At 38.0% G+C, this 24,410-nt stretch overlaps 1 protein-coding gene across 4 annotated transcripts in view; it reads right to left on the bottom strand.

Annotated features, from left to right (window-relative positions):
* The window catches only part of MCC (MCC regulator of WNT signaling pathway), a gene marked incomplete at its 5' end in the record, with an annotated part of 462,921 nt that overhangs the window by 354,136 nt on the left and 84,375 nt on the right, over nt 1-24,410 (bottom strand). For all 4 annotated transcript variants that reach the window (XM_079916632.1, XM_079916633.1, XM_079916631.1 and 1 more), the window contains one exon: nt 2,035-2,282. In XM_079916632.1, coding sequence (XP_079772758.1) covers nt 2,035-2,282 — 248 coding nt within the window. The remainder of the gene's footprint in view (nt 1-2,034; nt 2,283-24,410) is intronic.

Genomic DNA, 24,410 nt, shown 5'->3' with positions numbered 1-24,410 from the left:
AGCCCTATATTAGCTTCTTTATTCCTCCAAATAACAATAATTGTTCTCATGTAATACTTAATGAGGAAACTGAGATACAGAGAGATTAAGTAACTTCTCTAGTGCTGTGTAGGCAGTAAGTGACAGAACCAGGATTCCCACTCACATAAGCTGCCTCTGAAGCTTTAACTACCAGGATAAATTGGTAAATGGTCTTATGTGTGCTGGCATTTCCTCAGTTCATGATACGTTTTACGATTCACCTCCTCTCACCTCTTCTTTCTCTAAGAGTATGTGGTTATAGAAAAGGATAAAAAGGAGTTGTTCTTCAACTCTTTCTTTAGTTGGGGCAATCTTATGAGACGGTCAAACCAATTAGATGTGGGCAGCAATTCTATCAAAACCATTCCTTTCAAGATATTTTATAAACACCACACATTAAAATACAATTTTCAACAGTTAGTATAATTTTTTTTCATACAAGTATTCCTTCTGTAAACACATTTGATACACATTTATATATTACTTTAATGGCTATATGGTATTCAATTGTTGAAACATACCACAGTTTACTTAACCCTTCAAATATATGTATGTGTGTGTGCTTATGTACTTATAGAAGAAGTCCAAGTTCTTGGCAGAAAAATTAGAAAATACAGCTTAGCAAAAAGAATTCTACTCATCCTTTCATTTAATAAACCAATTCTTAGTGTCCATTTTACATGATGTAACCATTACAAATCATGTTTTCTAATGCTATTTAAAAGCATGAGGAAAATGCAGAGGAAAAACTGCAGGATACAAAATTATATGGAAAGTATGTGAAAAAATATGTAAGAAACAATTAAATCACACATACACACACCACATGAGAAAGAGAGGGAGAAATGTAAACAGTAGTTGTTATTTCTGGGTAGTAAGATATTAAGGATGGTTTTTGTTTTCTTCTGCTTGCCTTTTTTTCCTTATTTTTCTATAATGAACATACACTAATACTCAGAAAAATGTTAGTTCAAAAATTAAATATTTCTACATATTGCACTAAGAGCATATGAATTACCAGATACCTAATTTGCAGCTAAAATGGAATCCATTAAGATAGCAAGGCATAGGGGATAGGAGGGCATTTTTATTATTTCAATTACTCAATAATAATGCTCCCAATTATTCCACTGCCCAGAACATCATTCAGGGTGTGCATGTCTGTCTCTGTGTGTGTGTGCGTGTGCGTGTGTGTGTGTGTGTGTGTTCTGTGGGGCAGTACAGAATCATCCAAGCTAATTAGTATGTATTTAACAAATGATGGACAATTAACACGGAGCTTCACTTCTTGCCACTAGATCTACCGAGCGGAGAAAGAAACAGAGAGGGAGATAGAGGAGACATTTCCAAGGAAAAAAAGTTCCCTAAAGTATAGGCAGAAAATTCAGATACTTCCTGTATCCCTTGATTCAGGCTATCCCTTTAAGATGCATTTTTTCTTTTAAACTTTTTATAAACATACTAAAAATATGTATATTTGAGTTCTCAAAAACATGTACAATAAACCCCATGTTCCCATCACTCAGCTTCAGTAATTATCAACATTTTTCAGAATTTTCTTTCTAGTTGCTTATCTTGCATTAGTAGGAAACAATAATACTTAGGAACAGGAAAACAGTTTGTAGAAACATTTTTACACATTAAATAAAAAAGAAATGGTTAAAAACCTCACTGTGCAGATCTGAACCAAGCTTTGAAGAAGTCCCTAAAGAGTTTCTGAGGCCTGCTGATTCAATTACCACCTTTCCCATTCAGTTTGCCCTTCCTCCCCAGTAGCTATTTGAGTGCATTATTACACTTGGGAAATGGAAGAACTAAAATAAAGAAAGCAGTAAACCAGGAACTGGGAAGCCACAGGACAGAACTGGGGGATTAGCAAGCGCTCACCCAGAGCAAGTGTGGTCCAGAGGACAGCCTGGGGACAAGCAGGCATCAGGCTGGGCAGGCCAGTCTCACGAAGGTCACGAAGTGGGGACAGGGGTGCATTATGAACTGTCATGGGGTTGTACCTACCCAAACTGTTGTCACTGCTCGTGGGCCAGGAAGCAATTCTGTCCCTCAGCTTCTTCTTTTTACAGGAATTGTCTGACTTCTCAGAAAGGCCTACTTCCTCCTTCCTAATTTCTCTGACGAGCTGCATGCGGCACCTTGTAAAATCCTGAAAGGAAATCTTCCCATTTTCATCAGCGCCCAGTTGGTTCATGATCTCAGCCACAGACTCTTCCATGTTCAACTGGCGACAGACCATCAACAAGTCATTTCTACAGAAGGGATTGAACAGAAAAAGGGCTTGTTAGGAGAGACATTTAAGCTAGAGAAAATAGTTAATGAAAAAAAAAAGTATTTCTTGAATACACCCACACGTAGGAAACCTATTTCCACATTTCTCATTGCTTCTGGAAAAGTGCTAAGTGTGCAGAAAGACCTGTTCCACCTGGGTTATTCTAGACAAGAACTCTATTATTATTTGGAACAGTGAGGCAACTTTAAATCCTTTGTTCTCTTTTTTCTTCCCTGTCCATGCCCTTTCCTCCTTTTCTTTCTTTTGAAATTGACAAAGCACCTGTAGAGGGTAGCATTGTTACCTAACTGTAAGATAAAGTTTCAGAACATAGAAAAGATATTGTTTCCACTCTTGGCAGAGTTGAAAATCTCATCAAATTGTAAAGGAACAACAAAGATTTTAACAAGCTTGACTTTTCAGCTTTCTGGACCAATCAGCTAATTTTAGTACTTCTTTAAAATGTTATTTAATTTCAACTTTGATGACTCAGTGCTCCCCTACCTCTGGTTTTTCCTGATTTTCTTTGAGTATTTTCCACCTTCTCATTAGCAATTAGTAAACCCTAAGCCTTAGGGCAGGGATCAAAATCCCAAAAGTCTTCCAGGTCTAGGACTTAATGTAAACGTGTGAAGTGGGTGGATTTAAGACAAGAGGGGTTTCTGGAGTCTGTGGCTGGACCAGAGAAGTATATTCAGCCTACAGGTTCTCAAGTTAAAGAAAGAAAAAGAAAAAGAATAAAAAAGAAACAAGAACAACAACACTATGCCGGCCAAGAACATTTATCTGGAGGACATCATCTGACCCTGCACATATAAATCTTGTTCTTTTCTCTCTTTCTAAACTCTTTGGGAAAATACTTTGTTCAGATTGCTCCAACGCTAAGTCTCAATAAAGGTAAAAGGATTATGAATTTAAGAGCTGGAAGAGATATTAGGAACTGGGCCATGGTCACAAGAACAGCTAGTTAGTGCTCCTGTCTCAACACACCACCAAACCCAGTCATCTGGAGACCATGACCAATTTGATGTTTGCTGATACCTGAAACCTAACCATGAAAAGACCAACCCTTCTCCAGTCACCCTTCATAAATTCCTTCTGGTCCATGCTAGTATGATTCCCCAAGTTCCCTAGGCTCACAGAATTGTAGATATTTTGAATATCTTCTCATTCACTCCATTTTAACCCTAATTCCCCCCATCCTCGTCCCTAGTATCCAATCTCTCATCAAATTTCTGTTGGTCCTGTCCCTGAAATGCTTCTATATTTACTCTTTATTATGTTTTTCAATACACATAACACTCTCCAAAACCTTCTCAGTTTATACTAGGTCCATTACATTAGCTTCTTTAGTTGATCACCTTGCTTCCATATGCCATCCATTTTCGTGTTTCATAAAGAATTTTGACACACAGCTACAAGTTTTAGTTTATCTTGTTTGTATGTCTGTGTATATATGTATAGTATATAATGCTTATGTGTATATATTTATGCTTTTATTTGTAAGATAGATGGATGGGTAGATAAATAAATATACACATATGGAAGGAAGTATGGTAGATTAAATTAGTCCTAATTTTTCATTTCTCTGTAGAACTGTTATACATCTACACCCTTGCCTTGGCCTTGGGGCCAGGGACACTCATGGTAGGTATGATCTTTCCCACTGTTTTAACTTCAGGCTTGACATCTAACTTAGCCTCTGGGATGTATGTGTTTATCTAGTTAATCCCCTACTGGGCTTGTCCCCTTTTGCTTCTGCCATTATTATGAGAAGAACAAACCATGATAGCTATTAACCCTCTAGCCTGGACCCCCAAATGAGCCACTTCAGCTGATCTGCAGACGTGTAGCATAAGAATCACTGCAGCTGACCCAAAGGTATGTAATCAAGAATAAATTCTTATTGTTTATGCCAATGAGATTTTGTGATTGTTCCCCAGCAATAGCTAACTGATACATTGGAATAATTTTTTGATCTATTCATATGTTTATTTTTTTGCCCTTTGCTGAATACAACCTGTCTGATATTCAGCTGGATTCATCCCAGACAGGAATGATTATGATTCCTGTAGAACAGGAATGCAGTACTGTTTATATACTGCTTACATAACAGTAAAACAGGAATGCAAACAAAAAGAAAGGGCCAATGTTCAGGTTCTACATCTAAAAAAAGAATTTCTTTATCATGTTTTGAGACAATAATCTTAAAAATTAGGCTTGGTGGGAGATAAGTAAGTTTTCTAAATTTCAGAAGGTCACATAATAAGATGTTAACACTAATATTTTCTGAATAGTAGGAATATGGTGTTTTCATTTTCTTATTTTTGCCTATTGTATTTGTAACTTTCTAGAATGTACTATACTACTTTCATAAATTGCTATGTCATTTTATAGGTTTTAGAAATGAGGATAATAATAGCACCTATCTCTTAGGGTTGTTTTGAGGATAAATGAGATGATGCATGTAAAGCACTTAACACAGTTCCTGGCACATATTAAGTACTCAATAAATAGTAGCCATTATTATGATTATTTTATAATTATTGATCATAAATCTTTAACAATGTCCCAGTTGCACGATTAAGTCTTTAGTAATTAAGCACAAACTGCTCAGGGGAACATAGTGCTTATTGAACTGAACTGACTCCTTCACTAAGTGGAGCAATCTATCTGTAGAGGCTCGCCTTCCTCCCTGCCTGTGGCCCACTTACACTTGGGCGCCCTGGTGAGAAACCCAAGCCTGTCCAAGCTTGAGAAGCCCCATTCCACAAAAAGCAGCTCAAAAAAGGATTTGTGTTCTAGAAATGTCAACTCAGAGGAGAATGCATAATTTTGCATCTTTATTTAAAAAGTGTAGGTCACTGGGCTTCCCTGGTGGTGCAGTGGTTGAGAGTCCGCCTGCCGATGCAGGGGACCCGGGTTCGTGCCCCGGTCCAGGAAGATCCCACATGCCGCGGAGCGGCTGGGCCCGTGAGCCATGGTCGCTGAGCCCGTGTGTCCGGAGCCTGTGCTCCGCAACGGGAGAGGCCACAGCAGTGAGAGGCCCATGTATCGCAAAAAAAAAAAAAAATAGGTGTGGGTCACTGAGAGACTCTCATAAAAGGTCAAAAACAAAATACAGTACATCCTACTAAATTAAGTCAGACAGTAATCTTTAAACAGTGGTGCTAGTTTCTAAAAACTAAATGAAAGCTAAAGTTTCTCAGTATAGAAACACAGAACTAGCAAGAACAACTAACAAACCTGCAGGGCGAAATGCTACTATCCCCATTTTATAGATGAAGATGTGAAGGCTGAAAGAGTCCCAGAGCTAATATGTGGCAGAGCCAGGAATCTAAACTAAATCAGTCTGATTCCAAAGCTCTTGCCCTTTCCATTCTACCAAACACCGCCTTAGATGTCAATGATACTTAAACTTTGGCCTCTGAACACAAATAAGGACAGCAATAATAGGAACAGCTTGATGATCAACAGTCATTAAAGAACAGCACTTTTATCTTAAACCAGAAAGACTACATATATCTATATATGTGCTCCCCGACTATGTTAAATACGGATGAGAATAATATTACATTTTGATATCAACATGAGAAAACAGTTAAAAGAGAGAGAAAAAAAAACTCCAGGGAGTTCCCTGGCGGTCCAGTGGTTAGGACTCTGCGCTTTTACTACAGGAACTAACATCCCGCAAGCAAGCCGAGTGACACAGCCAAAAAAAAAAAAAAAAATCCCAAAGCTCTCCATTACATATAAGAGCAAGCCCAGAGAACTTGATCACATTTTCACTATCAGCCATCGTGCTAGGGCTGTTTCAAACAGCTCTCAATGAGTTACACGCTCCTGTGACTATGCCCCTTTGCATTATGTCTTTGCCTTTCCTCCCATCAACAGATGGAGGCTATTTCCCTGACCTTGAATCTGGGCTGGCCTTGTGACTTGCTTTGACCAGTGGAATGTGGCAGAAATAACTAACGTTCTAGGATTCATGAACACGTGCCTTATGACGCCTTGTAGTTTCCACTTTCAGCTCAAATCCTTCCAGCTTCATGCTGGCCTTGTCACCCACTCAAGGCCACAGGTGGTCTCTTCCTTCTTCCAGCATTTAGCACCTGTACCATTCATTCAGTGACTATATACAGCCATGGGACAACTTTTAGGTTGTTTTACTAAACTTTCATTTCTCTTTCTCTTTTTTAAAAAATTATTTTCAGGGCTTCCCTGGTGGCGCAGTGGTTGAGAGTCTGCCTGCCGATGCAGGGGACACAGGTTTGTGCCCTGGTCCGGGAGGATCCCACATGCCGCGGAGTGGCTAGGCCCGTGAGCCATGGCCGCTGAGCCTGCGCATTCGGAGCCTGTGCTCTGCAATGGGAGAGGCCACAACAGTGAGAGGCCCGCGTACCGCAAAAAAAAAAAAATTATTTTCACACACTCAAGTCTTATCTTCCCAACCTGACCACAGGCTCCTGGAAGCCAGTGGCCATGCATCAACCTCCCTTAACATCCGTGCAGCACCCAGCACATCACCCTGTACACAACAGAACCCCATCACATTTGTTTTGATAGATGGATTTGTAAACTCTCAGAAGTTAAACATGATCATTCTTTTGAAGGGGTTCCCCACTTCATCTGATATCTTCCCACAATACCTGTCTTTGTATCTTCCCACAGAAGGCAACAGCACATGGGATGCTCAGTGAGTATGAATGACCAATGGGCACCGTAAAAACAAACAACAACCTTGTAGCCTTAGTGACAGAGCAACATAACAGCTTCTCCGCACTAGGCCAGGAACGTTTCTCAGAGGAAGACATAATGAGCAGCGGTTGTCCAAAACTAATATAGCCCAGTGGAGAACTATTTCAGTAGTAGTAACATCATCATATAAAGCACCTGCCTTTAAAATAAAAACCAACAAACTTTTGTACATTATTTCAGAAAATACACCCATTCATCTTAGAAAATGTAGACAAGTAAGAAGAAAATATAAATTACATGCTACCTTTCCACCCAGCAATAACCACAGTGAACATTTTAACTAATTTCACAAAATTATGGTAAATATTTTTTTCTCTAAGTTTCCTCTAAATAAATAAATTTCCTCCAAATAAAATTTTCCTTTCATCATTGCTACAACTGCTCTAGAAGGTGTTTCATATTTATTCATATTCATATATGCATGTCTTATCTTCAGAGGATATAACCATGAGGAATAGATTCTGGTTTAGCAGAGGAACTGGTCAAATGAGGTAATATTTGGCTCTGCAGAGAACACCAATCACCAGGCAGCACTGAAGATCAATGCTTCTAGCTCAAAACTGCATGGTTTTACAAAGCATAGCTATTACTTTCTGTATGTAGAAGCCTTTTGGTCTCTTGGCTATTCTTTTTCTTTTAACTTGTAAAGAAATTGAGTAGGAAGTGAAAATTCAATGAAGCTATTCATCATTCAGGGAAATTCACAGCCTAACATCAGGAATAGATAACGGGAAAGATGGGCTTAGGTCTCTCAAGCTCAGATGCAGAGAAAAACACTATTCTTCCCCACAATGATACTAAAGCCCAAACCCAGTCGGAATGAGGGCTATGTGAAAGCAATTGTTACTCTGAGGAAGGGTTAGATGCTTCTGTTCACAGCTCTCAACGAACAGACACCTTTGGAACTAATAGGTATGCCAGAAACAGCTGCTTATGAAAGAACTCAAAACAAGTCTATAAGTTCATTTTGCCTCTCTAACTGCTCAATTTGAGTCACACAAAAATGTAATTTAGGGGACTCTAATTTCAGTTCCATAAATATTCAAAGTGTGAAAAATCATAAATAAGTCATTAAAAAACAGGCTTATGTGCTACAACTGGTAATTTCTGAGTATAATTGTTGGAGGGAGCAAATGCATTTGCCTTTCACAATTGCTTCTGAGTTTATCTGGTCTAAAGTGAAGACCAAAACAAACAACTAAATAAGCAAATAAACTTATCGTTAAAAGGAGAGTAGTTGATCGATCTGAAGGACTTCAACAAAATTCAGAAAGATAGTAAAGAGATGGGAGAAGCTGGCCAGTGGGGCTACCTTACCTTTCAGAGCATGGAACAAATAGATGTTCAAAGGTGATAAATCAGGATACTTACACAGTGGTATAAGCACATTATGGAAAAAATGGAAAAAAATCATCAAGAGAACTAAAAGCACAAGTGGTAAAAAACTGTACCTGGGGAGTGAGCTTGGGCATTGAGAGGTGGATGGGGCAAGAGACTTGTGTTTTGTCATGTGCCCTTCTGTATCATTTTATTTTATTTTATTTTATTTTACCACGTGCATGAATTATTTTGATAAAAGTAATGTTTTCAGGTTTAAAAAATCAAATAAGTCATTAATTTAATCTGAGCTATAACAGATAAAAGATTAGTGTTTAAATATACAACATATTCCTACAATGTAATAAGAAAAAGATAACAACCCAGTTGAAAAATGGGTAAATGATAAGAACAGAAAATTAACAAAAAATGGCAAAGATGTGGAAATATTCTCAACCTCGATAAACGTAAGGAAAATGCAAATTCAAGCAAACAATGGGATACAATTTTAATAGGTATAGGACTGGCAAAAATGTTAGTCTGACAATACCAAATGTTGACAAAGAAGCAGAAACTTTCATGCGGTGTTGGTGGAAAACAAAAACTGGTACCACTTCTTTAGAATGAATTTTGGCAACATCTAAAAAAAAATGCACACCCTTCAACCAGAAATATCACTTTTAGTTATATATGTTAAAGAAACTTATGCTAGGATGGAAGGAGACATGCACAATATCTGTAAGAGCAAAGATTTGGAAAAAGGTTAGTATTAATAATCATGCTAATAAGAACAGTGAACATGCACTGGATGCTTACTGTGTGCCGGGGCCTGAGCTAGTGGATACATAAATTGAGGAATCGTCAGCTAATGAAATATGATCAGAGTTTTCAGAAGAAATACATTTGTAATATATCATAATTAATAAATCTCAAAAACAGCAGTGAGTAAAAACCTCAAGAATAACATGAACGACAGGACAGTATTTATCTAAAGTTTAAAAATATAACAAAAACCACTATAAATTATATATGAATAATAAAAACAAAGTCAGGAAGCAAAAACATCAACCATAAAGTGGTGAGGGAGAGAGGGGAATAGAATTGGGGAGGGGATAAAGGGGTTTTAACATGCATTTACAATGTTATATTAAAAAATCATAGGCAAATATGACTCAATGTCTACATCTTTTCAATCTGGGTATGGATACATGTGTGTTTACTATACATTTTGTAGTTTTCAATATTTAAAATCTGTCTTAATAAAAAAAATCTAATGTATGAAAGGCAACTTAAAACAAATTTGGTCTGAGGCCATGGTTGAAGGATAAAACATTTAAAATGAGCAATGTCATTCATATCAGTAAGCACTTGTAGGACATGTCTCGTGGAGTTGATCAAATTAGATGATCCAAAATGACACTGTTCATCCTTACAGGCTATAGAGCACCTGATTATTCTCCTGGTATGATTTTCTAAAAGTAGAATTACTCATTGTTAAACAGTCTAATCTCTCAATACAGTTTTTCAAACATCCCTTGAGAAACATCCACCAATTCTGAGCCCCACCAGCAGTGTTTCAGTTACCCCCACTTGTTTTACATACTTTTCTGGAGAGCAGAATCAAATTCCCCATCTCTATGGTCTCACTTTCTTTTCTGTGAAGGCATTTATACCACACATTCCCAGAGACACATTTCTTTCCTTCTCTTCAGCACTCAGTACTGACGGCTGCCTTTTCCTTGAATCTCCTTCCTTCATTAGCCTGTGTAACAGCTCTGTCTTCTAGTTTCCCACCTCTATGTGACTGCTCCTTCAGAGTTCTTGTCCTTAAATATCCATGTTACCCAAGGCCTTGTCCTTTCTATTTTCTCACTTTATAGACTCTCTATAGCTGATCTAATCTAAATTTATGGCTTTATCTATCACTAGGAACATTGACTCCCAAATCTCCCTCTCCAGTTAAGTAGAATCCATTTTGACTGTATAGCTACACTTCAGTGTCATACATTTATCTTGAACTCAAAGTCCTAAAATGAATTCATCATTTTGTATCCCTTTACAAGTTGACTCCTCCTCTCTACATAAATTACACCATTGGTCACCCACAGTAGAAGTCTAGAAATTTTCTAAGTTGCTTCCTTCTCATTTATTCCCCCTGCAATCAGTCACCCAAAATAGTGTCTGTTGTTCTAAATGGCTCTCATATCCATCCCATCCTGATCATTCTTATCACCCTCATCGTTTTCCACTTGAATTACTATAAGGGTCTCCTACTGGCTCTCCCTCTTTCCAACTGGTAGGTGACATGTTATTTTTCCCTGCTTAAAATCCTTTCTTTGTGTCCCTCAAGACTTTCAGCTTCATACCCATGTTTCTCACTTCATAGCTAAGGTCCTATCTTTCTAGCCTCACTCTCCTGCTAAAGTAGGCAACCTGCATCCTAGCCCACTGAATTTCTTTTAGGTTCCATAAGAGGCATTGTTGTTTTACATGCCCATACTTTGTATATATTTAGCCCTCTGCTTGGAAAATCCTCTCTTTACCTTTCTCCAAACGCCAGCCCATGCTTGTAATTCACTTGAACAGCATCTCCTTCAGAAATCTTCCCTAAATATCTCAGGTAACTTCCAGTTTAATTTGATGCCCCTTCCCTGTGTTACTAAGTCACCTGTGCTTGCTTTGATCACTTACCCCACTGTACAGTAATTATTGATTTATTTTTTTCTCTCTTCTACCAGACCAGAGACTGGTAACTAAAACCTACAACCAAATCCAGACCATTGCCTGCTTTTGTAAGTCAAGTTTACTGAAACCCAACATACCCATTTGTCTATGGTTACTTTCTCACTACAACAGTTGAGTTGAATACTTGTGACAGAGTATATGGCCCATAAAACCAAAAATCTTTACTATATGGCCTTTTATTTAAAAGAAGTTGCAAACTTCTGTACTAGACTCTAAATTCTTAGAGGAGAGGGTTCATTCTTTGTTCACCTTTGAATCCCTAACACCTGGCATACAAATAGCTGTTAAATAAATAAGTGGGTAAATAAAATGTTAGATTTGAGGTAAAAGAGGTAGGGAGAGAAGTTAATGAGGACCTTCAACCCCATTTCTTCTTTGCTTTTTGCATACCCCAATTTATAATCACAAATGAAAACAAAACAAGTTGATATCATTAGGGGTTTTTTTTTTAAGATTTTTTTGATGTGGACCATTTTTAAAGTCTTTATTGAATTTGTTCCAATATTGCTTCTGTGTTATGTTTTGTAATAATGAATAGACAAGTTTAATCAATGATATGATGGTTTCCCCTTCTCCAGGTGAAACGTCAAGAGTGACTAAAAGCCAATACTCAAGAAGAAAGCATCTACAAGCAAGTAAAATACGACTTTTACATATTTTTTAAAAGCTCTTTCATTCTATAATTCTTTTACATGTGACTCCTAATACTCTTACTCTTCATTCTTTTGGCAATCTCTCAATTTGGCGTTTCCCACTGATAGTCCAGTGGGAGAAAATATTTAATGTGTTTGCCCTTGGATTATTATTTTAATCAGTAAGTTAACATTCTTTATTAAGCAAGATTCAGCCTACCTTCACAGTGATTTGTAAAAGCTTCTTAAAAGACGTTTCTGCCATTCCTGGGGAAAAATACTCATTCAGAGTACCTATGATTCAGGGGCTGTGCTGGGTGCTTTAGAAATCTTATTTCATTTAAGCCTCATAATAACTTTAAGAGATATTATCCCCATTTTACAGGGTCTATCAGTTCTGTGTAAAAGGGAGCTTGTCCCAAGTTCCTGGCACCATAATTGGTCCATCACAGGTACTTCAACAAGTTGGTGGATGCATGAATGAACAGAAGGTAGCTCTTCTGTAATCTCAGTGACAGACACAGAACCTTGTAGTGAGCACTCAGAAAATCCTTACCAATTGAATATACTAACAGTAATGGTCAGTATGACAGTTAAGTGATTCTTAATATGTAGATGTTCCTGCAAAACCCCACTAAAGCTAAGCAATTGACTCTCGATCCAAAAACTACGTAAGGCAGTCATGTCTGAAAGATATAGACAGAGAAATACACAGAAAAGGCTGATAGATATAAGTTTGGGGGCAATAAAAGAATTTGGGAAGTGTGCCACTTTTATAAAAACTTATTTATAAGTGTACATTAACAACATCTCAAGAACAGTTATCCTTTCAGATTATTTCAGATCACACTTTCATGAGAAAATTACAGCACACATAACACCATTATTATAAAAAGACAACTGCACCCAAATTTTTTCATCAAGGCAAAAGATTTATATGACAACACGTATTTAACATATAAAAGACACACAACCTGCTGTGAATGATAAACTTATAATTATATTTATTTTTTCCATTGTAGAAAAGGAATACCTAAATGTGATAATAGGAGATAAAGCAAAAAATTTCACCAAGTGCTCTTAAATTGAATCACCAAGGCTAACACATTTTTAGGCTAGGCTCCAAATGTGCCCTTAACCCCTGGCAAATGGAAGTGACCCACCCACAGGGTCTGTCACCATGAGACTGAGGCTCAGCCACCCCGGAGGCCTCCCACCCACCCCTATTCTTTTCACTCCTCTGTCCCATGGTCTCATTCTCTCTCTCATCTAACATCCCTCAGTTCTTCTTGCTTCACGTGTCATGGGGACATGTACGTCTGGCATCCTAACTTCCATCGACTCTGCTCACGCCCAGGGAAGGCTTGTCGCATCCACACTCAGAATAGGAGATGCTGTCAATATTTATTCTGGCTCCTTGAGTCTTCCTTTGGCCAGGATAGAAGCCCAAACCTCTTTCTAAGGGGCTTGCTGTGGGGCTTGCAAATTTCCCCCAATTTTATTATGTATATACTCTCCACCAGCACTTAAAAACATTCAGCACACAGAGATTTTTTTTTTCTCAGTGCAAAGCCACTGTGCTAAAATTGTCCTAAATATCTTCCAAAGTACGTTAGTTTTAGGAAATGACAGTAAAGGAAAAGTAATATGGGTGGAAATGCTATTGACATTTTTCTTTGAAGGATAAAAATAATTGCAGGATTGTTTTCACGAAAAACTTTCTTATTCAACTCACTCTCTCAGATTCTAATTAAAATATCATAATGTGAAAAGCCAAAGCCTTGTAATCTGATCACAGAAATGAGAAGGGAAAGATTTAATCCCAGTATATGCAGCAGCCTGAGGCAAGAAATTTTGTCACTGTGCCTCATTCCCTCACGTCTTACATGGGGATGTCACACTTGTCCCACTATGAAAACAAGCCAGGGCAATGATGTTGAGAGCACTGCATCTGCCTTACAGGCTAGAGAGTCACCAACATTTGAAGAATTTTCTAGATTACTTTACAAAATCTAAACTGTAATAGATTGGTATTTTATAGAATAAAATGAGTTTTCAGAAAAAAAATTTGCAAAAGATACAGAAAAATACAAGCTCAATTTTTTAAACTTAGGTTCAATTCTGTCATATTGGTTTGAAAGTTTCTGAACACGTATTTCCAATTCCTATGCTTACCTTGTTGCAGTCAGGTATGAAAAGCACCACTCTGTGGGCCACTCTTGGAGCAGTTCTGTTTTCTGGATATCATGATGTGACTAAAGCAATCCCTGACTCCATAAACGAGAGACCAACATGGAATGAATGGTACCAAACAGCAGCAACGCCACTATCCTTGGTAGCTCACCACCTTTGTTTACCTGGACTTATCATTCTAAGGAACGTAAGTACACACTGTGATAACGTTTAACTCTATGTTCAGTCTTCGTGAACACTAGACTGGGAAATCACCTACAGAAATGCCATCGTAGTTTTATAGTTTATAAATATATTTAAATTAAAATATATTTATATTTTAAAATACAATATATAAATATAAAATATATTTCTATAAATATATAAATACATTTATAAATATAAATATATTTAAATCAAAATAAATTTAAAGCTAAGTTTTTGAAAAAAAAATCTCTCAACTAACCACAGTATCATATATTTAGGTAAGCGCTGTGAGCTAGGTGCTTTACGTAATTGAACAGAAAGGGTTCTTCATGGTTTTTTTTCGTTTTTTGCAGTACGCGGGCCTCTCACTGCTGTGGCCTCTCCCGTTGCGGAGCACAGGCTCCGGACGCGCAGGCCCAGCCTCTCCGCGGCATGTGGGATCTTCCTGGACCGGGGCATGAACCCGTGTCCCCTGCATCGGCAGGTGGACTCTCAACCACTACGCCACCAGGGAAGCCCCGTTCTTTATGTTTTAGAAGTTTGGAATACAGACTATAGTACAGATTACAAAATAGTAAGCACAGGGAGAAAGATCTGTAGATATAAAAATCAAAGGGAGCTCGCTCTGCTTTGTGCCTGAACCTGTCGTGTTATGATGGTGGCTTAGGGAGAGGTGGTAAAGTTCCAACAGAAGCCATAAAAAGCTGTTTGGATAAGAAGGAGAAGAGGAAATGAAGGAGAGGAACCAGAATAGGGAAGGAAGCCAAGCCGCAGAGGGAGAGGGCTTCGCACACCCGCCCCCAACGGTGTCCCAGGGAGAGCGGGGCGGGGATCCAGACCCAGGAGAGCTTGTGACGTGGGGCTAGCAGAGAGGGCTCAGGGGTATAGTGATAACCGTAAGACATCACCAACACTCTAGCGTTAAAGGTCAAAACTTCAGTTTGTTTCTCTATTTGAGGGTGGGAAGATTCCTTCCTATGTTGATTTTCAAATCAAGGAAAATAAACTAACCCCTCTAATGCCTCTGCATCGCCTAAACTCTGAAAGGCTCTGAAACATCAGTAACCCCCTTAATCCCCGTGTCTATGAGGAAACTCATATAAAAATAATCCTAGAACTTCCCTGGTGGCACAGTGGATGAGGGTCCGCCTGCCGATGCAGGGGACACGGGTTCGTGCCCCGGTCCGGGAGGATCCCACATGCTGCAGAGCGGCTGGGCCCGTGAGCCATGGCCGCTGAGCCTGCGCGTCCGGAGCCTGTGCTCCGCAACGGGAGAGGCCACAGCAGTGAGAGGCCCGCGTACCGCAAAAGATAAATAAATAAAATAAGCCTATTTCCTATTGAGGCTTAAGCAACGACCTCAAGCAGTTGGAAAAAACCCACAGCGTCCAGGAGTGTTGAGAAATGAGTCCTGATCACAGACAGAAAGCCACCAACATAACACAAGTGAACCCAGAGGCTTGGGACTGTGACTAGACTCAGAAAAAAACACCCTTCGTGACAAAGGCGAGGTCTAGGATTTAAAAGCACATGCCACTCTTATACCCCGCTGCGGGGAGTATAACTTGTATGACATCTCCTGCACTTTGGCAGTATTTGTCAAAATAAAAAATGCACAGACTGTTTGATCCAGCAATTCCATTTCTAGGAATGTGTCCCACAGATATGCTGATGTATGCAAAACGATGAATGTACAGTTATTCAATGCAGTCCTGCTTGTATTATTAGCAAAAGATTGGAAATCATCTAAATATTCACCAGTGGGGGTCTGGTGAATAAATTATGGTCAAGCTATACAATGCAATGAATACTAAACAAACTTTAAGAAGAATAAGGCAGCTATGTATCATGATGGCACAATTTCCAAAATAGGTCAAGTTAAAAAAAGGCAGGTGAAGAGCAGTGAATACGTTATATGACCATATGTATAAAAGCAGAAGTAGAAGGTGTCCTTATACACTTGATATGCACAGATTATCTCTGGAATGACACCTGAGGAACTGTTACCCAGGACTGCCTCCGGAACGGGGACTGTGTCTGGAGGACAGAGATGAGACAGAAATTTACCCTGCTTTCCACCTTTTTGGGCACATTGTGAATTTTGATTCATGTACACATATAAGGTCTTTTTAAAAAAGCTACATACCAGGCCTTCAGAATCCTGGTATCTAAAGAGCAGTGGTAGAGAAAAGTGAGCCAGGAGTTTAGCTTTGTCACCCAGTGTCCCGCCAAGAGGAAAACCAGATGCCTCCATATCGTGTATCAGCTTACAGGTTATTCCAGTTATTATCTTGTCAAGATTTTTTAGTAGCCTGCAGTTCACATTTGGCCTTGACAACAGTTCATTTCTATTGTCCAAAACTCGTTAGTAAATCTTCAGTAGGTAACTTATGTAACAAAGACATCACTCTACAAGATATTAAAACAAGACTTAATTACCCAGTAGTTGGAGAGAATTTGAATTCTTTTCACTTTCCAAACTTTGTAAGGATAGAAAAATGCTCAAAATCTACCAGGCAAAGTGATTTGGGGAAAATGAGTCATACGATATATACTGTGGTTTTTGCAAAACAAAAAAATTAATAAATGACATTATTTTAAGTATTTAGCTTACATCTGCATGACTATATTTTCCTGTTGACCATTAGTGTATGATTTTCAGTGAAGGGTGTCATTTTTCTTCTGAAGATTTAGAAAATCAAGATGCTCTCTATGGTCCATCCCTCTTCTAAAGAAATATAGACAATTCAAGGGCTAATTACTCCAAACCAGTGTATAAATTAAAAGTACACAAGTTCATCTTAGAAATTACAACCATGAAAAAAAACATTTACACTTGTTAAAAGCCTTACTTCTTGCCTGCCCTATCTAATGTGCAATTTGTTCATCCTGAAAAATTATGGTGAAGTTAAACACAAATGGTACTTTCTAAGTTAATTACAGATACAGATTCCCTGCAATTTACATCTTAGAATCCAGCTCTATGCTGTTTTATTTCCTTCACGTGTCATGGGGAATGAAGGAAAGGAGTTGTCAGCTAAAATTGTCTTGCATGTGGATATTTACTTTTAGCCAAAAAAGCTGCCGTAAAAGCCTCCTTCTAGGGGACAATGAAAATGCAACTTGCAGATAAAATTGTTAAACAATTGCGCGTTACATCTAAATCATCACGATAATTCTTACCAACTGAAATTTGGTAATTTTAAAGAAAAATAAGAATCATGTGCTCCTCACTTACTCCCAGCCCACTCCAGTACTCAGGACAATTTATATATCAGATCACGAGGATAGGGATGTTTAGGTGGTCTCTGTCCCTTCCCCAACACGTAGACCAGAGGGTTCACACACGGTAGACACTTAATAAATGTCACCTGAATAAGTGACTTTTTAATATTTTCAGCAGGTTTTTTTGTTTTTTGTTTTAAGAGAAAATATTTAATACATACACCTTGATCCCAGAATATACAGAGAATTCTTATACATCAATAAAAACATAATAATAAAAAAAACAGTACAAAACTGAGCAAAAGATGAACTGGCATAGAAAGCAGAGGATATCCAAATGGATAGGAATATAAATATAAGCTCAATCCCATAAGTAATCAGCAAAATTCAAATTAAAATTGTCAAGGGATTACCAATAGAATGTCTCATATTGAAAATAACTACATATCCAAGTGTGGGGAGGAGGTGGAACACATAGAACTCTTTATGCATTGCTAGCAGTTAACATGCTGGAACACTATCTACCAGCATTTACTAAAGCTAACATATGCATAGATTGTGGCCTAGAAATTCCACCTTAGTTATAAAGCCATCTGAAACATATGTTCTTCAGAAAACAAGTTCAAGAATGTCCCTGCACATACCAAAAACTAAACAACTCTATTTTTTGTCAACAAGACAGCGGATAAAGAAATTGTGCTATACTCACACAATGAAATCAAGTCATGGAAATGAATAAACTGCAACTACATGTACAAATATAGATTATTTGGTGCTATGGATTCCACATGAAATTTTCTTTCCATTGTATTATTTTGTGATAATAAATAAAGCATATGCTAATTATAAAAATTTGTTTGGGGCTTCCTGGTGGCCCAGTGGTTGACAGTCCGCCTGCCGACACAGGGGACACGGGTTTGTGCCCCGGTCCGGGAAGATCCCACATGCCGTGGAGCAGCTGGGCCCGTGAGCCATGGCCGCTGAGCCTGCGCGTCTGGAGCCTGTGCTCTGCAGCGGGAGAGGCCACAACTGTGAGAGGCCCGCGTACCGCAAAAAAAAAAAAAAAATTTGTTTATAATATATAGGACATAATAAAAGCAAATAAAAATTCTGTATATTTTTGGTAGTATATAATGATCGTATGTCCTGTTACAAACATGCACATTATTACAGACACTGCTCCAGGTATATATATGCATAGATAGATAGATAGATAGATCAACACTTGCTTATATATGTTTATGTAATGGTATTTATTTCTCAAATTGCATATCTCTGTGTCTATCTCTCCATATCTTCCCCCTAAATGGGATCATGCTGAATGTATTGTTTTGTAACCTGTGTATTCATGTAGCCAAAAAATCATAAACATCTTTCCATGATAATAAGTCAGGCTCTGCGTATATTTTAATACTAACAAGGTATTCACTGTATAGCTATAGCATAATATGTTTTAAAAGTCTATTTGTTTTTTTCCATCATTTTCCTCTTATAAGCACTTGTCTGACTACTTCCTTAGGTTAAAGGTAGAATTGCTGGGTCAAAAAAAGCATGATGCTCAGAAAAGACTTTCACACATGTTAAACAGCCCTATAGAAAGGCTGAATCAATCTTACTTTTACCAGTATGTATCAGTCTTCCTTTTTTTTTCACACCGACACCAACACTGGCTATTCTCTTATTTAAAAATATTTTCCAAAACAAAAGGAAAAAATAGTATCTTGGTTCTTCATCCATTAAAGTTGACCAAGATCCAATTTTTGATAACACTTTTGGTGAGAGTATGGGGTAACAGCAGCTCTCTGGAGTATAGCCATAAATTGCTTCAATCTCCACGGAGAAAGTTTGGCCACATCTATAACACTAAAAATAAATACACTCCTGACCTGGCGATTCCACTCTTAGGGAACTACCATATTGATACATTCTCATATATGTCAAATGACCTATGTAATAAGGATTCTATTGCAGCATTATTTTATAAAGGCAAATGATGGGAAATAATTGAAATGTATATCAATAGAGGACTGGTAAAATGAATTGTGGTACATCCACATAATGAAATACTAGGCAACTGTTAAAAAGAACAAGGTCCCAACTTTTCTGTATGCTTAAAATTTTTTATTTAAAAAAATGTTAGGGGGATAAAGAATGAGGCAGATATATATATGTATCCATGTGTAAAAATTTACAAGAATAACGGTTATGTGAAAAAAGCAAGGTGTAGAAGATTGTGTGTAATATTATGTATGTATGTATGTTATACATATGTACACAGATGTATATGTGTAGGCATGTGTATGTATACACACACCCACGTTCACGGACAACCATTAAAGGAGTCCATAAAAAACTGGTAACGGAATTCTCTGGTGGTCCAGTGTTTAGGACTCGGCACTTTCTCTGCCAGGGCCCGGGGCCTGGGTTCAATCCCTAGTTGGGGAACTAAGACCCTGCAAGTCGAGCTGCGCGGCCAGAAAAAGAAAAAACCAAACTGGTAATGGTGTTTGCCTTTGAGAAGGAGTATGGAGTGGCTGGAGAAGAGCATGGGAGGAGAGAAATATACTTTTCATTGTATATAATTCTGTACTCCAGAATTTTGTACCATGTTCATATATTACCTGTTCAATAATAAACAATTTATGTCTCATTTTAGTTTACATTTTTCAACAACTAGAGGTTTGAACAAATTTTTTTTTTACCTATTGCCTATTTGTATTTCTTCTCTTATGAATTGTCTTTTCATGCTCTTGCCTAAGATATATCTTTCTAAAAACTCCTATAATAGTCTTAAAATCCACAAGCATTTTGGGCAAACCTATTCATAAAGCAGAACTGCTTGTTACTATGCTAGCAGTGGCCATGCTTTCATTTAGGGAAAAGCTGCTACAGCTTATACCATTATTGCTTCAGCAATCGATGACTTCCCTTGGCACCAGTGCAGCAAGGGAGGTCCACTGAGGCACAAAACAGCTTCTGCATTTGAAAAGCCACAACCATGATGAGCCTTGGAGAGAAAGAATTTTCATCTTGGGGATCTAAAAGCCAATAATCATTAGTGTACATTTTTCTAGGTTTATGATGTCTATGCGTAATGGACAACATTAAAACGTCATATTAAGGTGAAAAGAAGAAATAAATCTTCCTAGTGCCATTTAAAAAGGAGAGTAGACTCATATATTACAGAAGTGGGACGGCAATTGCATGCTGCTTTTGTGGTCATTTTTCCCCTCGTGTATTTTTTCAGGTACAGAATTTGAAACTACATGGTGGTTCTGTCTAAGCCTTTCTTCTTTTTTCCTTTCTGTTTGATATAGGTTCAGGTATGATCTCAGTTTTCAAATACAGTAGGACAAACTAGAATGAATAGTCATAGGTAAACCTTTACAAGGAGTCGGAGGACCCGGTCTGGCAGCACTTTCCTAATGTTCTGTCAACCTCCAGCTATGTGAACTGTCTTCACTGATTTAAACCTCGGTCTGCCCACGTGAAAAGGGAATTTAAAATATCCATCTCAGAAGCACATTGTGAGGATTAAATAAAACAATGTACATAAAGCTCTGAGCACATTGCCTCACACAAGGAAAGCAGCTAACAAGTCGTGACGTGATCATCATCATCAGGAAGATGAACACAGAATGTGGCCATTTATCAAAGGTGAAGGCAGAATAGACCATAAACCACAAATGAATATACATACAGCAGTTCTGGGAATAGGAGAGTCTTTAAATATTTCCTGACAAGCTGCAGACAAACAGAACGAAACAAAAATCAGCGACTTGCACGCTACCTCAAGCAGCACCTCTTCCTTGTCGTTCCTCTCACAGAACATCACAACTGGCACAACCTACCAGAGAGGGACACATATTTGGAGAGAACCAAACAATAAAGGACGTAAGGGTAAGAGCCTAGCAGAGATGAATTCACTGGAAAACCGTTTGGCAGTTCCTCAAAATTTCAACGTAGAATTACCATATGACCCAGCAGTTCCACTCTAGGTATTTATCCTGAAAAATTACCTGATAGGTATGGGGTTTCTTTTGGGGGTGACGGAAATGTTCTGCTATTAGACAGTGGTGACGGTTGCACAACGTAGTGAATACATTAGAAACCGCTGGCTTGTACACTTTAAAATGGCAAAGTGTATGGTATGTAAATTATATCCCAATTGAAAAAAAAGAAATGAATACACTGATGGTGCCAAAGATTGCCCATATTTAAGATTAATATTGTAATCTTGAAGGATGATTTTATGTTGTCCATGGAAAAAAAAAAGCAAATGCTACAACACAGCACTAAAAGCAAGTGAGACATGAACTGGAAACAGTTCAAATAAAGAAAAGGAAAAAAGAAATCTGATAGGACTATTTACAAAGTCTCTGTTATGTGGAGATTACACCAAACAACCCAGGAAAAATATTTTTGCCTTCTCCCTTGAGCAACTTCCTGAAGTCTTTCAGTTTACTTAAAGGGCTAGCACTTCAAGCAAGGATCATCTTTGTGAAGCAAACTTTAATATATAAACCTGTCAGCAATTCTTTTCCCTCAGAGACATTACACTAAAGGTCCCCAAACCAGAGTTCGGGACAAAAACTAAGAATCAGTATGACAGTATGCCCAGGGGTGTGCCTTCCCCTACACACCAATATGTTTGTGACTATGAAGAGGAATCATTCTGTTTTTAAAATATAAGCAGTTTTTTCATGACAATGATAGCTATGAAGGACAGCAATACTACTATTTTCTTTTTTGTTTTTGAATTGGAGTATAGTTGTTTTACACTGCTGTGTCAGTTTCTGCTGTATAGCAAAGTGAATCAGCCATACATATACATATATCCCCTCTTTTTTGGATATCCTTCCCATTTAGGTCACCACAGAGCACCAAGTAGAGTTCCCTGTGCTATACAGTAGGTTCTCATTAGCTATCTATTCTATACATAGTAGTGTGTATATGTCAATTCCAATCTCCCAATTCATCCCACCACCCCCTTTTCCCCCTTGGTATCCATACATTAATTCTCTATGTCTGTATCTCTATTTCTGTTTTGCAAATAAGATCACCTGTACCATTTTTCTAGATTCCACATATACGTGTTAATATACGATATTTGTTTTTCTTGTTCTAGCTTACTTCACTCTGTATGGCAGTCTCTATAAGCAGTTTTTTTCATGACAGTGATAGCTATGAAAGACAGCATCAATACTATTTTCTATTATACCTTCTACATTGATTTTTTCCCCCGCTTAACTGCCTTTCCAGGGATATATCAGTCAATTTGTTTTTTTAACTCGTTGGAATCAACTGATTGCAAGCCCTTAAAGTTAAATCTAACACATTTAAATCTCCTAAAAATACTTACTGACTTTATACTATAAGCCAGTAACTTGAACTTCGCAAGGATCTACAACTAGTAGAAATTTTGTAAAGTAATTTTAAATATGATTTTTTCCTTCTGGATTTTCCTGCAATAATTATTTCAACAAACTGCCCTAGAGCTATTGCTCAGGGAAAACACTAACTTTTACTCTAACTTCACAACAGTACTAACTGGTCAGTGAAATAACCTATGATATGGGTCAATCATCTCTTATTCACACATATTGAGTTTCCTAGGCAATATGATTCTAACTGGGTATCAGTAATTTTTAATCCCCATCTGTTAATTATAAAAGTTTGCCTTTTCCAAGCTCATATATACAAGACCCTGTGGCTCAGTTGGGTCAGATTCTATAATAAATACATTGCAAGAAAGACCCAGATCCTTTTTCTGTGACTCTGTCTGCCAGTCTTCATTTCATTTTCTTCTGCTTAATAAACATCCAAGTAGCTAATGCATAACTTTGGATCTAGCTAACTGACTCCTTCCCCATTCCCTTTGTCAGTTAATTTCTACTTTTACTCAATTCCAAACAATTTTTCAGGCTATAGGGGTATGTTGGTGAATGTTTAGCAATGGGCTCTCTGGGGGAAAGAAGTCCAGATTTGGAGCATCTGCTAATTTCCATAGTATAAATACTTCTGTCACTGCTGATTTTAAACTATCAATGTCATATCACTGAATGCAAATTTGGGAGAGATGTGCAGTAGCACACCATGATACAGTTTTTTCACCAGAGAGATTCAAGGGACATAAATAACCTCAAGAATATAGCTAATAGTAAATAATCAGGAAGTGATGAGTTTTGAGTGTTTACTACCTCTGTTGTTAACGTAATTTACTTAATTGTACGCTATGTGATTTGATTTTTAACAATGGTCATGTTTAACAATGGCCTCACAAAATTCCTGAAAAATTAGCAATTGTTTTTTATAAGCCAGTATGAGCCAGGTCCAGCACACCACTGGTTACACATTGCCATCAGTATGTTGTGACAAGGTCAGGTGCGACCCAGCTAATTGCAGAGAACCTGGACCACCTGAGGAGTGTTAGGTGCACCTGGATGAGCCCAGTGGGGATGCATAAGGATGGAAGAGGCAGATTGCGCTAAGAAAATCTGACATGTCACTGTAGACAAGTGGTATCAGTGGGTCCTATACAAAATAACTAGAATGAACGACAGAGACTTCCAGTTAAAGGTGGTGGATTTAATATGCTCATTTATCTTGTTTCCCTTTGATCCTTCCTGAAGCCACTCTAAAAAGATAACAGAATAAAAAAGAGCATAAAACTATGGTCGATCCTCATTATTTGCAGATTCTGTATTTGTGAACTTGGCTACTCTCTAAAACTTATTTCTAAACCCAAAAAGCAATACTCATGGTGCTTTCACTGTCATTTGTGGACATGCTCAAGGTGGTGAAAATTTTAAGCCTCCTGATGCTCATGTTTTCAACTGAGGTTGAACAAGGTGACCCTTTCCCTTCTTGCTTCAGCTCTCACAGTGTAAACAAGCATCCTTTTCACTGTCTATTTAGGGAAACATTTTTCAGAGTTTTGTGCTTTTTGTTGTTGATTTTGCTGTTTAAAATGGCACCCAAGCAAACCACTAAAGTGCTGTCTAGGTCCCTAGGCACAAGCGGGCAGTGATGCACCATATGGAGAAAATGTG

Source organism: Stenella coeruleoalba (assembly GCF_951394435.1).
Source record: "Stenella coeruleoalba genome assembly, chromosome: 3".
Taxonomy (NCBI): Eukaryota; Metazoa; Chordata; class Mammalia; order Artiodactyla; family Delphinidae; genus Stenella; species Stenella coeruleoalba.
This window is presented reverse-complemented; position numbering and strand designations above follow the sequence as displayed.